We start from the raw sequence: 17,832 nt of genomic DNA on the forward strand, positions 1-17,832 counted from the left end.
TGTTTTCTTAGGAGGAAAGTAAAAGTTCATTTTATGAGAATCTTGGGCAATATTCCACCTCTATTTTTAATAAACTATCTTGGCAATCCAATATAGTTGTGACGTTTACTGTCCCTACCTAAATAGTGTGTAATTTTGCAAGCCTGGTGCAGTAAATTGTACATATTTCTTTCTAGGTATTAAGAGCTCAGTGTGGGTGACACCTGCCAGATGCTCAGGTACCTAGGTTATGACTCTGGTCTGGTTAGATGTCTCATAGGTATAGATAGATAGCATCAAAGAGAATAAAGAATAAGCTATTCCACTCAATTTTCTGAAAATAATTAAATACTCTAAAGCTCTAAATCTTGACATTTAAAATAAGCCTTTGCTAATTAAGATTTAAAGTAAGACTTTAAAAAAAATACAAGTAAGTAGATACTTTTAGGAACTCTTATATTTTATTTACTGCTTAATTTTATCCTAATTTTCCTGAGACTTGAGTAAATCTAGGTCCATAAGTCTCATGACTAACCCAAGTTATGATAATGAGGAATTGTATCTATTGACTAGAATGTTAAGCTGTGAATGGAAATTTTTGGATTCCTAATACGCTTCACTGGCAAATTCTTATTTAAAGAGTGTGTGTGTTTTTAAATCCCTCTAGGAAGATAAGAATATCAGATGGGCATCTAGATGGGACTACATTCTGGAATCTATGCCTCATACCCACATTCAGTGGTTTAGGTAAGAGTATAGAATTAATCTTCTTTATGCTCTGTCCTTATTTTATTCTCTGTCCCTTTGAACATCCCATTCACTCTGATTCTCCAGTTATTCAGAACGCTGGGCTTTTGAATTAGATAGACTTGGATTCAGTCCTGGCTTTTAGTCACTGGTTGTGAGTCAGGCTAGATCACCCAGTTTCTCAGAGTACATTTCTTTATCTAGAAATAACCTGTCTCATGGGACTATTCTGAGGCTTGAAGGAGGTAATGAAACAGAGCATTTGAGCACCTTACCAGGCACGGAAGAGGGCTCAGTAGACAAGCCACTGCGGCTGTTACGACTGTTTATTATTATTATTATTCTCTAAGCATGACTCAAAACTTTTATCTAGAGAGCTGTTCATGGTGCCGTCACTCTCCTTTTCCTACTTTACTGATTAATCTTTTTTGATACTCATTAATTTACTGAGTAACTGTTTTTCAGTAGATTTCTTGAGGGTACAGACCAGTCCATTGTTGATCCTTGCAGCTTATGTTGCCCTAATTTGGGCACAGTAGTTATTAATGTTGACCGTGGAGAAAAAAAATTCTAGTTCTCAACAGACCACAAAATTATATTATGATAAGTACATACAGTTATGTATCCACTAGAAGGCCGTGCAGCAGAACACAGTTCATTGAATTTGTTGGATTTTAGGTCAAGTTTTTAATTTGATTAATGCTGTTTTAATGTTACTCAATAAATAGTTTTTAAAGAGTTTTGCTGTTCCAAAGATTAAGCTGTAGATTAATCCTAACATGCTTATTTCTGCAGCATCATGAATTCCTTGGTCATTGTCCTCTTCTTGTCTGGAATGGTGGCTATGATTATGCTACGGACGCTGCATAAAGATATTGCCAGATATAATCAGATGGATTCTACGGTGAGTGAAACATCTGAACTGTTCTTTGGTCTGCCGAGGATAGTCTTTATTTTTTCTTTGGAAAAAATTTAAATAATAGCTTTAGACAGAATCTGCTTTTAAAACATTCTTCTCAAAAGTTACCCTGAATTCACATTTTCAAATAAGAAAATGATCCTTAAGGATTGGTTTTCTGTAGAAATTTAGTGACCGCAGCTCTCAGAGCTGAACTGTTCACAGCCTCATCTGCATCAGTAGAGGTTGCAGAAAGGGTGCAGGGGCACAGCTCCAGCTCTGCCCTCTTTTCACTTACGTGCCATCAACTCTGTCAGAGTCTCTATTTCCAGCAGACATTCTGTTTGTGAAACAGCAAAGTTGAGTAGAATAGCTCCCAAGCAATTTTTGTATGTGTGTATGTTTAATTTTTAAAAATTAATTTTAACTGAGTTTTTATCATTTCAACCTTTTGGTGGATTCAAAGTAATTAATGCCTCAACTTCATCTATTTGCATTTTAAGTTCCATAATGTTTTACATTTTATACTTTTTAATTTCCTAGCAGCTCTTTAACAAAATTTCCACAAGAATCACTACTTGTAATGAATACATAAAACTCAGATTTTCATTGTTTCCTCTTCCCCAGCTTCTTAGCTCCCCCCATCTCTCTTTTTCTAATTAGAAAAAAAGAACATATTAATGTTTAGAAGCTTTTTAGCACTTGAACTCCACAGTTTGCTTTTCCATGATTGTATTGGTTGTATGCCTTATTAAATATTTGATTAAAATAATTTCACAATACTCTGTTCATAATTGACAATTCCAAATAATTGCTGAGTTAATGTAATTTTTTTCTTTATTTGTACAGAGGTGGCCTTGGGGTACAGGCCAGGAAACCCTATTTCCAGTCTTGCTCCCATTCTTTCCCTCCTGCCAGTCTCTTATCATAGCCATCAGAGCGTATCTGTTCAGGGTCATTTCACTCCCAATGACAGCCCTCCAGTGACTTCCACTGCACTCAGTGAAGCCATAGTCTTTACAGTGGCCCATAAGGCTCTGCAGTAGCTCTTGGAGCTCTGCTCCAGCCATGCTGGTTGCCTTGCTGTTCCTCAGACACCTCAGGCGGGTTCCCATTTCCAGGCCTTTACAGTTGCTTTTCTGTCTTCCTCAAGTGTTCATCCCTCAGAGAGCTCCCTCACGTGCTTCTGGTCTTCACTGAGACATGATCTTCCTGGTGAGACCTTCCTCACCATCCCATTAAAATTACATCCTCTCCACCCACACCCCACATCCATACTTCTTATCACCATCTAGAGTACTATATATTTTACTTATTTCGTTTATTGTCTGCCTTTCCAATGAGAAGGTGTACTCATGAGAAGAGGAATTTTTCTGTTATACTCACTGTAGTACCTCTGGTGTTTTAAACAGTGCCAAGCATATAGTTGGTGATAACAGATATTTGTTGAATGAATGAATAAACAAATTAGCCCTTGATGTACCAGACTTGATTCATTGCTGGGCTTATGATAGGTTAAAAAAAAAGGAAAAAAAGGTATCCAAGGACTCCCCCAGATCCACCCCATCCCCCCAAATTGAGTGAGGCCACAGCAGGAAGCAGTACAAGCATGAGAAGTTGAAGTTCTCCTTTGGGCCCGTGCTCATATCAAGTTTTTAACCAATTGGGACATTAAACCTTGGGTCATGGTGAACCTTGATCTCCTATGTATTAAGCCTGGATTCTTGAAGGGGGGCAAAATGGTTCTAGGTTAGTAAATGCCTTCTGATTCTCAGCAGAATCGAGTAGAAATACTCTGAAGGAAAGTCTCTCAAATTTGGATTTGCAAGATTCCCCCCATTTAAGGTCAATAAAGTATGATCTATTCATCAGAAATTCACAAAAATTTACAATAAACAACATATTTACACTAGGTCCCAAAGATTTCAGACATTAAGATTATTAATGACAGAGTATAAGATATATGAAAAAGTAACAGCTACGATTTTCCAGCACAGATGAAAGATAAGAATCCATAGATAAAGGATACACAGTATATCCAAGGAATAAATAAAATGAAATCCACACCTAGATCAACTGGCCAAAACCACAGAACACCATAGAAAAGAGATCTTAGAATCAGCCAGAGGGGAAAAAGAGTGAACATCTGCAAAGGAAAAACAATTAAATTGGCCATGGAAGCTCAAAACATAATATTTTTAAATTGGTAGTGAGAGAAATTAACTATTTACATAGAATCATGTACTCAGAGATGCTGTCTTTCAAAAATGAAGGTGAAATACCTTTTTCAGACTAACAAAACCAGTTGACCACAAACACACCTTCACTTGAAGGAATGTCTGTAGAAATACTTGAGTAGTGAATCAGTCTGTCAGACCTGAAGGAATTACTATAGAAATACTTTAGTAGAAAATAAATAAATAACAATCCTAAAGAGAGATTTAGGAGGATTGGTGAAGAAATTCCAAGTAAATATTTTCTATATATAATAATAATGAGTCTAAATTTGGAGGTTAACAAAAGTGTATCAACAAAGAAAAAATAGATTTGATGAATAGTTTTGGATAAGGGGGGGTGGCCATCTAGAAAAAAAATAAGGTAGATTCCAACTTTATTGCTTATATTGAAATGATTAATGATCTAAATGAAAATGTGAAACTATAAAATACTAGAATGTTAGTTTTTAAATCTTGTCTACTGCTCGCAAAGATAGAAATTTGAGTGGGAATTTGGGGGAGGGATACAGATGTACCCTGGATGAAATGTTAAGTGAGGAGGCTGAAAAAATACCAGGGACCAAATTTTGAAGGACTTCTAAGCTGTGCATTCTGAAGGTCATTGAGACGCTGTTGAAGAATATTAAACAGCAGTGACGTGGCCAGATTCATGTTTCAGGAAAATCACTTTGAACATTATGTGGAGAATCGTTTGGAGCTGGGCAATATTGGAGGCACAGAGACCAGTCAAGAGACTGTTAGAGAGTTCCCAGAGATAGGGGATGGTGGCAGGGAAGAAGTAGGGAAGTGGGCAGATAGATACAGAGGGTGTTCAGGAGGTGGGATGGAATGCTGATCGACCAGTTGACTGTGGAGAGGGTGGAAGAGGGAGAGAAGCCAGTGAATGACCCCACGTTTCTGATCTGAACCACCTGCTTAGTTAAAAGGATCTTTCTGGTTCTGTATTGAGAATCAACTGAATGGAGGCAAGGGCAGAAACAGAGACTAGTTTAATGAATTCCGTGAGAGCCAGGTGAGAAGGGATGGTTTGAACCAGGGGCTAGTGGTGGATCCTGTGGATATATTTTAGAGCTAGAACTGTAAGAATTGTTAAAGGATTGTATGTGAAGTGTGAAAAAAGTAAAAGGAGGCATCAAGGACGACTCTAAGGTTTTGGGGATTGAGCAGCTGGAAGGATAGAGCTTTTATCTACTGAGGGAGAGTGCAGGTAGAGCAGGTAGAGGCAGGGAGAGAGAATCAGTTCCACTGTGGATAATTCTGTTCACGGTGTCCATTAAACAACCCAGTGGAGCTGTTGATTAGGCAGGTGTGTATGTGTGTCTGGAGATAGGGGAGCAGTTTGGGCTGGTGAAACAAGCTTATTAATATTTTCACAGCCAAGCCTACTATACAAGCAAAGTAGCTATGAGACCTAATACCATTTGCTTGTTTTGGGGATTAGTAAGTGTAGGTTAAGAAGACTATAGAGTATGACTTAAAATCGCCATCAAATTGGATCATAAAGCTTGACTTATTAGACTAGAACTAGGTATCACATTATCTTTGTATTACTTTTTAAAGTTTCTCAGTAACTATATTTATAGATCTTAACACACAACATTCCTTTCAAAATAATTCAAGAAAGCTATATAAAGCTCCATGAGTCAAGCTTTATACTTCAAAACTGAAATAAATATTAACATTTGTAAGGTTTTTTTTTTAGATTTCCATATCCGCATATTCAACAGTGAACAAACTGTCTAGTTTTCTTGGTGATACCACATGGCACGTAAACGATTTTATTCCCTTTTTAGGAGGATGCCCAGGAAGAATTTGGCTGGAAGCTAGTTCATGGTGATATATTCCGTCCTCCAAGAAAAGGAATGCTGCTGTCAGTCTTCCTGGGATCAGGGACACAGATTTTAATTATGACTTTCGTGACTCTATGTAAGTGTTAAGTGAAAATTACAAAGTAGAAATTACTTTCTCTAAATAATTATTTGAAATCCAGTTTTCCTGAGTTGTAGCCAGGCTAGGTTGTTTCTGAGAGTCCTCTTGGTTCTCAGAATCTGTGTGCTTTGGCCATAAGTGACCTGGGTCAAGGTTAGCTGTGCCAGAAGTTGACTCTGCATGTCTCCCTCACAGCCGCGTAGAGACCAGGACTTTGTTGTGGGAGCACTGGAGCTGCAGATGACTAGATCCTCAGAGACCATCTGGGTCTGAGTCTGGGCAGCCTGGCAGCAGGGTCACGCAGGTTGACTATCCTGTCCCACCAGAGCGTAAGGTTTCTTGGCTTCCACTGAGAGAGAAAGGAGAAGGAGATGGGACAGGAAGCTCTTTGTAGACCTTTCCATCTTGGCAGGATTTAGGAAGCAAGACCTCTTTCTTTCTCTAGCAGTGTTCAGGAAAGATCTTCCTACACAAAAAGTCTCTCTTCCTTGTGCCACCTGAAAATCTTCAGAAATTTTATTAAGGTTTTGTCAATTAGGACAATCTTTTTCTTCTCTTTTTTTAAAAATAGAAATCCCTTAGAGGTATTCATCAGCTGCAGGAGTGGCTCTGAGACTATTCTCTGGAAATATATTAATGCCATGGTCTTTCAGTTTTCCTAGTTACAAGAGAAAAAACTGTTTATGAAAAGAATTTTCTGAATTATGCATTCGTTTCCCCATATTTCCTTTATTGTTGTGTGCTACTGATGAACAGTAACACATGAATGTTACTAGAAGAATTCAGAAACCACTGACCTTTCAATAATTTTTTTAGCAAACATTTGTCCTTATGTTTGGTTGCATATTAAATACCTAATACTATAATCATTTTCTACTAGTAAAATTGTTCTAAGTTTTTATGATGCAATTAACCACATAAATGTTTGGGAAGAGAATTATCAATGCCAGATGTCTGGCACCTGAATAAGTTTGGGGTTTACTGATTTGCACCTTTCAGCTCAGTTTGAAGACTAACTAGAACATGTTTATCTACTAACAACTTAGATAAGGAGATGCCGGTGTGATGGGTGAGGCTAGCATTTGTCAGTATATTACACTGAAGAGGGTACGTTGGGAAAATGAGTCATGAAGGAGGTTTGGACACAGGCGATTGCACAGAATCCCCAGAGCGCTGAGGTGGCGTTAGAGCAGAATGGATGCTTGAGGGTGAAATTCTGCTTCAAAATTTTATTGAGAGCTGCCTTCTGCCCCTCTCCAATCTTTGTTGGGGTCAGCTAGAAAGTGAACTTGTAAGGAAGGAACATTTCAGAGAGCCTAGGTTAGAAAGTGATAGGGGTTGTTTCCCTTTACTGCTCGAATATGGACTGTTTTGCTTCAGAACAGTCCATTTCTCAGGCCTGGGAGGAACTGGGGGTGGGGGGTGCACCTTAGCTGAAATTCCAGTAGACCGTCTAAAGTTACCCTGTCTGGTTTCCTGTCATCGATTGTGAGTTTCTCCTCTTCAGTTGGTGCTGATCAGAGGGTGTGCAATGGTGTGTGCTTGGCTGTGTGCACCCAGGGGAAACACTGGAAACTTTGGTGCTCCTGGGATTAGAAAGCCACCTGCATCTGTTCTTGGATTTCTTTCTGAGAAAACCATAACTTCTGACTTGCAGTTTAAAGCTAGGAATTGCTATAAATATAAGATAGTACTTCCTTTCTTATTAGTTGGGAGGGTTATATAGGGAAGAACAAATAAAACGAACTAGCTGAATAAGGGTAGGAACCAGAATTTCCCAAGTCATTGACCAAGCCCTTCAATAACTTGTGTTCACAAAACAAATAGTACTATGAAATCTTTTTTCCCCTGTTTTGTTCTTTATTAGATTCTTTTTTATCTCTTTATGTTTTAATGTTATAAGGTTTTTTTCACCCCAGAGGACTCAATATTGTTTTTAAAAGGAACAAAAAGTGAGAATATTTTATAGTGGGAATATTTTTTATTGATGTTAATTTTGAAAGCTGTGCTTGAATCTCAGAAGAGCTGAAAGCACTCATGAGCATCCAGTGAGCCTCTGCTGATAACAGGAAAGGTGGGGACTTACGGACCCTGACAGGAGACTTCCACATTGGAGCTTGCTTTATGTGTGATCCTATAGATACAGCGCCTTAAATATTACTAAGTTTCAGTGTGGTTGCCTGGTAAGAGAGCGTATTTTCATGAAGTTGTATTTAGTTCATTGTTTAAAAAATGAGAGGGGTCTTCTGTCACTTCAAAGGAAACCATAATAAAATTCATAACTTTATTTTTTAGTTTTTGCTTGCCTGGGATTTTTGTCACCTGCCAACAGAGGAGCACTGATGACTTGTGCTGTGGTCTTATGGGTGCTGCTGGGCACTCCTGCAGGCTATGTCGCTGCCAGATTCTATAAGTGTAAGTAAAAGCCACCCCGCTGGGCGTTCAGATCAGGAGTCTAACCTGCTGCCTTAGTTGTCTGAGCCTTTGTGTCTGGCGGTTGATGCTCTTTAAACAATACGTGTTAGAGGTGTGTATCCTTATTTAATGAAGCTTGTGAAGTGGATGACTGTCCAGAGATTTGCTCGTTCAGACATGCTTAAACAGTGGGTTAGACAGATTTGGGTGCTGCTTATCCATCATCCCGTCTCTCCTCCTTAAGTTTTGACATCACAGGTTTGGCTGAACAACTTAGATTTGCTACATTCATAGAAACATATTTAGACTAATAAAGGAAAAACTATATGAGTATCACTGATTTATTCATTAAAACAAGTAGTACAGGGCTTCCCTGGTGGTGCAGTGGTTAAGAATCCGCCTGGTGGTGCAGTGGTTAAGAATCCGCCTGCCAGTGCAGGGGATACAGGTTCGAGCCCTGGTCCGAGAAGATCCCACATGCCACGGAGCGGCTAAGCCCGTGCGCCACAACTACTGACCCTGCGCGCCTGGAGCCCGTGCTCTGCAACAAGAGAAGCCACTGCAGAGAGAAGCCCGCTCACCGCAAGTAGAGGAAGCCCGCGCACAGCAATGAAGACCCAGTGCAGCCAAAAATAAATAAATAAAATAAATAAATTTTTAAAAAACAAGTAGTATATACAGGAATACCTTATATGAGAGAGGTCGTACTTACATCAATTTAATATTTATAAAAGTGAACTGTACTTAAAGTAAATTAAGATCTCACTGTTTTAAAGAGCCCTGAAGTAAGTTACTTTTGTAGCATGATTTGTTGCATTCTCTTGTATTCTTGCTTTCCAGAAGTAAAATAAAGTTCAGTGAAAAAAAGGATCAGAGCCACAGAGTAAGGATGGGGATATGATTAGATGACTTAGAAAGCAGCTTTGCTGGGGTCACTAAATGCCAGAGTTTGCCCTGCTTAGGAATCCTGTAGTCACGTTGAGACGGTCCCATAGGTAATCTGTGAATTTAAATGCCAGGGAGATGCTGACACAGGGCTAGGGTTGCCCAAGGCCTTCTGATAGGAATAAGGTTTAGGGAATAACCCTAAAACACAGTAGGATTACATAGGTGCCTTAATGTGTGGTTGGCTAGACTCAACCCCAAATAGAAATATTAGACTTTGCTAGATGCATAGAGTATGTGAAGTTCTATATTCATGTATGTGTGTGTGAGTGTGTTTAATTTCTGTGAATTTTGTCAGAGTTCTTTTATTCTTTCATTCTTTTCTAACATAGGATTAGGGTGGTCAGATGTATTTTAACACATATGAGGTACGGTTGGACCCCTGCCTGCTCCCCCTTTCTCACTGTTTCTGTGCACTGGGTTTCTTTGAGTTCCTCAGTCAGCCTGTGCACCTGCCTTCGTACATGCCGTTCCCTCTACTTGAGTTCTGATCCGTACTCGCTGCCCGACAGACACACCTCCCCTTCATCTTCTCTCCGTCCTTCATTTCTCCTAGCTGCAGATTAAGTAGCATATTAATCAGGCAGAACATTCTGAGACACACTGTCATGTGGCCCTAGTCAAAAAATACTTCATTTTATAGAAGCATTTTTAATGTTTCAAAAAATATATGAGGATTTTGAGTAGAGTTGTATTAAACCCAAAATTCATAATTTCACAATAGCCTATCAGTAATGCTATGAATTCAAATCATATATATATAATTTGTTTTCTTTTAGGGCAAGAGGTACTTAAAATTACTTATAAATTGTTAAAACTTTTTTTAAAAATCAAAGCGGTTTTCAGATCTCAGCCAGTTTTATCTCCAACTTTTAAACTAGGAGCAGAGGTGTATTTTCTTTTTTTTTTTTACTCTAGAAACTTAAGTTTTGTTTTTGTTTTGCGGTACGCGGGCCTCTCACTGTTGTGGCCTCTCCCGTTGCGGAGCACAGGCTCCAGACGCGCAGGCTTAGCGGCCATGACTCAAGGGCCCAGCCGCTCCGCGGCATGTGGGATCCTCCCGGACCGGGGCACGAACCTGCGTCCCCCGCATTGGCAGGGGGGACCTGCCGCGTCCCCACTGCGCCACCGGGGAAGCCCGAGACTTAAGTTTTTAATTGTTTTTTTTAAAGTGGGGAAAAAAAAATAGAGAGGGGCAAAGGAGAGTAAAAAGTTTGTAAGTAAATTTGTTCTGTCAAGTGGCCGTAACCCTTCTACTCTTCTTGGTCACCTGATCCTACACACTGATCTCCCCACCGCCACCCACGGCCTACCTGAAACTACAGTGCTGGAGGCATCCTGGAGACTCAGACCTACTATGGACATTGAAGTGTGTTGCATGTCAGGCTTGAGGGTTCCTAGTTTTATAACAAATTCTGAAACTGACCTCAAGATAAACGAGAATCTGTAGTGCACCCTTTTTCCATCTAGTCCCATTAATTAAAACTGGGTTAGAATTTAAGGGTTTGTTTTGTTTTGAAGTAAAAAAAAAAGATTAGAAAAGGAAAACTGGTTTGGATGACTTTCCTTTGACACTAGATTTATTTTATGCTGAAACAATCTTTAGAGCGGGACTTATCCAGGGCAGTCCTGTGATGTGCATCTCTGATTTGGATCATTTGATTAGGGAGTATTAGGACATTTGCTAGTGTCATTTTCTACGAATAGGCCCCCAGTGCTGTCTGTTAATTTGTCCGATACCAGACCAGAGGTATGGATATTTGGTTTGCTTTGAAGAAAAGTCTTTATGTCAATGCCACTTTTGTTTTGTTCTACAGCCTTTGGAGGTGAGAAGTGGAAAACAAACGTTTTATTAACATCATTTCTTTGTCCTGGGTAAGTGAATTTTTCAATAATAACTTGCTTGACATAGTCATATTTTAGTTCCCAGAATTTCTGGCCTGTAAGTCTAATCTTTTCTGTCTCTATGTACCCCAGAAAATGAATTTAATTTTTAAATAGTGACTATTTAATAAACATTTGCAGAATGGCAACTACATGTCTTATCTGGAAAGGGTACCTTTAGACATGAGAAATTTTATATTCCTTTTCTTAAAAGTCTGTTTCTTAGTCTGGCATATTGTCATGTAAGGCTGCGTATAAAGTTTTTGACCTAATCACAGAAATGAATCCTCACCTGAAGATCGTTCAGGCAGGCATACATTTTCAGATTTTTATCATGAGTATAGCTACTTTTAAGTGTATTCCATTAATTAGATTAGAGTAACATCTACCAAAAATGAAAAAAACAACCACCAACATAAAAAAACAGAACATCTGTGGTGCTTTGGAAGATAGTTTCTGATATCAAATATCTGATGTGTGTCTGGTCCTAGAAATACAACCCAGTTTATCCCCCGCTCACAGATTAATGGAGGGCAAGAACTGGCCTCTGAATAATCAGCAGCAATAAAGTAGGCCAAGGGTTAAATCTTGAAGCCAGGACTGTTCCATTTGCAGGCCAGAAATGAAAGAATAGCTGGCATTTTTAGACATGATTGGGTTAAATAGTCTCAGATTTTCACCTCTATTGAAGATTCACATGCCTCTCAGCCATTCATGTTCTATTCAAATTTTTATGCTTTCCTCAAGCCATATCCTTTGTCTTCTTTCCCTCTGCTGGCAGTTGAAGAAGTGCCCCTCCTTACCAAGACTGTCAGCCACAATTTCCTTTGGAATCTTGCCTTTCAAACATCCCCCCAATCTCTGACATAATCCATTTCTCTCTTTCTCTGTGTTCTGGTCACGTGTTTCATCTCTTCCTACAAATATGCTTACATTTCCCATATTCTAAAAAGAGCTTCCTGTAAGCATCTTCTAGTCTACTGTCTTTCTTTTCAGTTTTCAACAAAATGCCTTGAAAAAATAGTCTATACTCCCTTACTCTGATTTTCTTAGCATATATTTACTTTGTAAACCCACGTAATCTTTTTCCCACATCACTTTAGTGAACTTCTCTCTGAGGTTACCAAAGATGTTCCCATTTTCAAATCTAGAAACCATTTTCCCTGTCTTTACCTCTTTACATTGTGTAACATTGGAATACCTTTTCCTTGAAACTCCTTCCTTTTTGCCTTCACAGAAGTTATCCTATGCTAGTTTTTTACATCTCTTATCAAACCTTCTCTGATTTATCATCTTCATCCCACCCTTAAAAACAGGTGTTCACCAGGGGATGAGGTAAGTAGAGAGGAGAAGAGCCAAGAACCCAAGTCCCCAGGGCAAAGGGAATTGGTGTTCATCTAGGAAAAGAAGGATCATTTGATAATATGAAATCAATTCATAAATTTTTTTTATAAATAAGCACCTGCATATAATTATTGCGGTAGGCACAGCAAAATGGCATTTGATAATATTAAAGATTGTTTCCAGATTTAAAAAGAATTTAATGGAGAGAGAAATGCTCCCTTCTATTAATAAAAATCTCATCTCTGATTCAAAACCAACATCGTTTAATGATGAAACACTAGAGACATTTTCATAAATCACTTTTAGGGCTTCAGTTATTTAAGTTCTAGTTACATTAAGACATGAAACAAAAAGAAAGGTGGAGATTATATTATTATTTATTGGTGACATAATTTGTATACAGAGAACATAAACAAATTTGAGCTATAAACTTGTAGAATTAGTAAAAGAGTTGGGCAAAATGGCTAGATATCAGCCAATATTTCAAGATTATGAATACCACCAGTTGCAAGTGAAACATCTTAATGGTAGTGGTAGTTGTGTGGGGAAAAGACTATTCACAGGAGTATTAGGAACAGAAAAACTTTGCAACACCTGAAGTACCTTCTCAAAATAGGGACAGTCCATATGACAAGTCTACAAAGCTTGTTAGAGATACATACAAATTCACCATGTTACCTGATGAGAAGACCAAGTATTGCAAAGGCATTTGGAGGGGTCCTGTGGCTGCCAGGATAGAGAACACAGAAGTAGACCATGTATACACAGAAGCATGCTAGACATGGCATCACGAACCAGAGGAACAATGTAAAATGATGCTGGGACAATTGATTTTCCACATGAAGGGAGAAAAATTCTCTTCTTACCTCACACACATGAAATCAGTTCCAGGTGGATTAAAACCCAAATGTAACGGGTGTAACAATTAGACAAAAATTTAGAGGAGTATTTTTATGAGCCCGGGTTAGGAAAGGCTTTCTTAAGTTACACAAAAGGTAAAGGAAAAAATTGATCACTTTGATAACATTAAAAACTGTGTGTGGGGGGGCGGTATACAGAAGTGATTATAGTATTATTACAGCCATGTTTTAAAAATGTACTCATAGAAGAATGACTGAAAGGGACGAAGTACACATATGTTTGGGTTCTTAAAAGTCATAAACTAGGAGAAAGGTATTTAACAAGGAGTTAGTTGCTAGCGTATATAAATAACTCACATATGTGACTTTGCAAAAGCCCTGCGACCCAAATGAAAAATGAGCAGTGGGGCTTCCCTGGTAGTGCAGTGGTTGGGGGTCTGCCTGCTGGTGCAGGGGACGCGGGTTCGTGCCCCGGTGTGGGAGGATCCCACGTGCCGCGGAGCGGCTGGGCCTGTGAGCCGTGGCCGCTGAGCCTGTGCTTCCGGAGCCTAGAAAGCCAACAAACACAAGGATGCTCAGCTGCAGTTGTCAATAGGAAATGCAAATTAAAACAACAAAGTTAACAATCCCAAGCATGATGAAAATATGGAAAGAGGTAAATTTCATAAGCTGCTGGTAGGAGTTTAAGTCAGGCAAAACCAATCTGAAGAGCAACTCGGCAGTTTCTACTAAAGTTTTAAATTCACATACCCTATGGCTCAGCAGTTCCACTTTCCTTGTATATAACACAGAAATCATGATATTAACTACATACGATTGCTACTATAACATTTTGCTTCCACCTCAGGTTTTACCCAAAAACCTATTGTGTCTTTCAGGATTGTGTTTGCTGACTTCTTTATAATGAATCTGATTCTCTGGGGAGAAGGATCTTCAGCATCTATTCCTTTCGGGACATTGGTTGCCATATTGGCTCTTTGGTTCTGCATATCTGTGCCTCTAACATTTATTGGTGCATACTTTGGTTTTAAGAAGAATGTAAGTTTATAGGTGTTAACTTATTCAAATGAATCTCAACTGTGGAAGTTAGCATGTGCCACCTTAAAAGACATAGGTATCTAAAAGATACAAACTAGTCCTGTGGGATCTGGATTTCATAGAAAATTGATGACTTCCTAGTTTGACTGCAGTCCTTCTTAAAATACTACTCAGAAGAGTGTGGTAGAGAGAGGTTATGGATGTAAACTTAGATTTCAAAGTTTTGTAAGTAAATGGAAATGGAAGCTAAAAATGGATTAATAGGAAATGAAATGCTAATTTAAACTAATGAAAAATTTGAATGTGTTACATTAAAAATAATTACTTTTCTTTAACCTAAAAAGTACATGCATTTTTTTCTTAGCCATAGTGTTTCTAATCTATATTACTTAACTAAGTAAACTGGGTAAAACTGAGTATGGGTTAGGAAGTGAAGCTGTAAGAAAAGTGACTATACAGTAAGAGTAGCAATTTTTTTAATATGTAGCTTTGGAATAAATTTTATATGCTTACCTGCTAATATTTGATTTTAAGAAATATTATAATCAAGTCTCAGTCCCTCCCTCCAGTCTTTCGGTCTCCACCTCTGCCTCCCCCTTTCTAACCTCACGCTAAGAGGAAAATGAGAATTCTTCAGTGTCCTCCTCTAACTCCACTTCACTATCTTTGCTCTCCTCTGAAAGTATCTCCACAAGGTTAAGAGAAATTACGTAGTGTAGTACACTTTGTGAGGGAACCTGGAAAAACCTTGGAAGAAACTTATCTACTTTGACTTTTAAGAGACTTCAGAGTCTCCACTGCACCTACCATGCCAGGCTACTAAAAGATTTTTCAGTTCTTTGGCATTTTGTTTAATTCATGACTTAAAATCTATATAGCATAAGTAGTAAACTGATATGGTTTGAAATTTTTTTAATTAAATAGATTAAATAAGTACTTAAAATTCTAAAAATATAAAAATTGAAGAACGATTTAGTGGGTCTCTGCCTATATACACATATACCTACATGTAAAATAATCTAGTCCACAGGAGTATAATCTCAATGAGAATATCAAGTTTTAAATTTTGATATGTCATCACAAAACCTATAGAAGTATGTTTTTGAACTTTTTTGCAAGGAAATGAATTTCTGCATATGTACTCTTTTTTCCTCTTACGTAACTATGTTTAGGTACTTTAGGTTCCATTTGTTTTTATACTACCATGTAATGTGTTACGAAAGGGAGAATAATTGAGAACATCACCAATAATTTAGGATTATAAAGCTTCATAGAGCCATTCATTATCTTCTTCGTGTTCTTAAGTCTTAGTAAAATTGAGCAATTTTAATAAAGATGACACTGTCCATCTCCAAAAAAAATACATTGACCACAGTTTCAGAACCAGCTGATTTCTTACAGCAAGTATGTAATTAAAAGGAAAAACTTAACTCTATCTTTTTATTAAGTACTATTTTCTGAGTACTATATTATCTCCTTCTGTGTATTCCTTACTTTGTCTGAAGCCATTAGTCATTGGATCACTGCTGGAAACAGTGGTGGCTTGTTCCAGAAGACAGACTGAATATTGTACCTGATGGTATCTGGTTTGTTGCTTCTAAATACAAATGTCATCTGGATGACTCAGGTAGACTGTGTCGCCATTCGTGTCATCATGGAAGCTGAGAAAAAGCAGGCAAATAATCTAGTACAGAGAAGAATTTTTTCCTTTCTGTACTAGATTATAGATATATAATTATGAATCCTTTCTTTTGTTTTTTTCTGAAGGCCATTGAACACCCAGTTCGAACCAATCAGATTCCACGTCAAATTCCTGAGCAGTCCTTCTACACAAAGCCGTTACCTGGTATTATCATGGGAGGGATTTTGCCCTTTGGGTGCATCTTTATACAGCTCTTCTTCATTCTGAATAGTATTTGGTAAGCTAAGGACTAAGTCAAGTCCTCTTATTCCCATTCCCATTATATGTAGTACTAGCTTTCTCTTTTTGTTTATATGGATTACTATTTATACCTGATAAATGTAAGCCATTCTCCAATTATCAGAAATCTTAAGAGACAAAAGGTTATCTTTTCAGTGTGAGAAAGAATAATTGTGATAAGTTATTATTAATCAAGTGCTTATTATTTCTTACTTAATTCTCAGACCTCTGTAAAGTGGTATTATCCCATTTTACAGAGGTGAAAATGAGATTTTGGAGGTTAAGTAATTTGCCTGTGTCACACAGCTACATTTTCTATATGGCAGAAAATTAACCTAAATCTCTCCAAATCTGTGCTCTTTAATAAGTCATCTGTAGTGCTTCAGAGGAGATGCTCTGAGCTCTTGATAGAGTGTATTCAAGCCAGCATTGGAGGAAGGGTTGAGCTAGACAACTTTCAAAGTCGCTTCTTGGGCATCCCCTGGTGGTCCAGTGGTTAGGACTCTGCACTTTCACTGCTGAGGGCCTGGGGAACTAAGATCCCACAAGCCGCATGGTACAGCCAAAGGGGGGAAAAAAATCACAAAGTCATTTCTTATCCCAAGATCCCTTCATTCTCTGATTTCTTGTTCGAATGGGAAAGCACATAGTGGCAATTTCGAGCCTCACTGTTAGGGTGTGTACATTGCAGTATATCATGATCCTTATTTGATCGCATTGACATATGTTACAGAAAGTGCCAAGGTTCCAGGTAGCATTGTCAGAACTAAATTGGAGCTTTTTAGTAATTAGAACTTGTCTTTCATTCCTGACCGTTAGTGTTTTTTCCAAATTCAACTGATTTTTATCATATATGATAAGAAACAATATGTACCAAATGTAACCTTTTCTTAGTTTGGCTCTGTCTTCATATTAATTTTTTAATCAAATTTGTCTGACTCACCAGTAGACAGATTGGCTAAGCGTATTTGAATAAATAAGAGTTTTAGGTTCTCCCTCAACAGGAAGGCAGAGTCCAATAGCACTGCTGCATCCTTCCTCCCCTTGCCCCGCCCCCGCCCCATCACTGTCTAAATCTACGAGAATTCGTCTTTGATTAGTTGGGAGAAAAAGCAAACATTTTCAGTTCAAGAAAAATGAGAAGAAGATTGTGTCATTTACTGTGTCAAAGAGAAAATATTTATAGCTTCATCTTGACATGTTTGATTATAGGTCACACCAGATGTATTACATGTTTGGCTTCCTGTTCCTGGTGTTTATCATTTTGGTTATTACCTGTTCTGAAGCAACTATACTTCTTTGCTATTTCCACCTATGTGCAGAGGTATGTATTAGCAATATTCAATTACGTTAATTTGTGGACAGTATTTATAATTTTGGCATAAGGCCACTTTGAATACTATTACAGTAAGACCCCTACATACGAACGAGTTCTGTTCCAAGAGCGCGTTCGTAAGTCCAGTTTGTTCATAAGTCCAACAAAGTTAGCCTAGGTACCCAACTAACACAGTCGGCTATATAGTACTGTACTGTAATAGGTTTATAATACTTTTCACACAAATAATACATAAAAAACAAACAGAAAAAATAAATCATTTTTAATCTTACAGTACAGCACCTTGAAAAGTACAGTAG

General features: G+C 38.1%; 1 protein-coding gene across 1 annotated transcript in view; it reads left to right on the forward strand.

Moving 5' to 3' along the window:
• Nucleotides 1-17,832, forward strand: part of TM9SF2 (transmembrane 9 superfamily member 2) — a 38,032-nt gene that overhangs the window by 12,011 nt on the left and 8,189 nt on the right. The window contains exons 6-13 of the mRNA XM_060129090.1: nt 647-726; nt 1,522-1,630; nt 5,655-5,787; nt 8,086-8,205; nt 10,968-11,025; nt 14,117-14,276; nt 16,044-16,195; nt 17,410-17,521. Of these exons, the coding sequence (XP_059985073.1) occupies nt 647-726; nt 1,522-1,630; nt 5,655-5,787; nt 8,086-8,205; nt 10,968-11,025; nt 14,117-14,276; nt 16,044-16,195; nt 17,410-17,521 (924 nt within the window). The remainder of the gene's footprint in view (nt 1-646; nt 727-1,521; nt 1,631-5,654; nt 5,788-8,085; nt 8,206-10,967; nt 11,026-14,116; nt 14,277-16,043; nt 16,196-17,409; nt 17,522-17,832) is intronic.

The sequence above is a fragment of the Lagenorhynchus albirostris genome, chromosome 18, assembly GCF_949774975.1.
Source record: "Lagenorhynchus albirostris chromosome 18, mLagAlb1.1, whole genome shotgun sequence".
NCBI classification, from domain to species: domain Eukaryota; kingdom Metazoa; phylum Chordata; class Mammalia; order Artiodactyla; family Delphinidae; genus Lagenorhynchus; species Lagenorhynchus albirostris.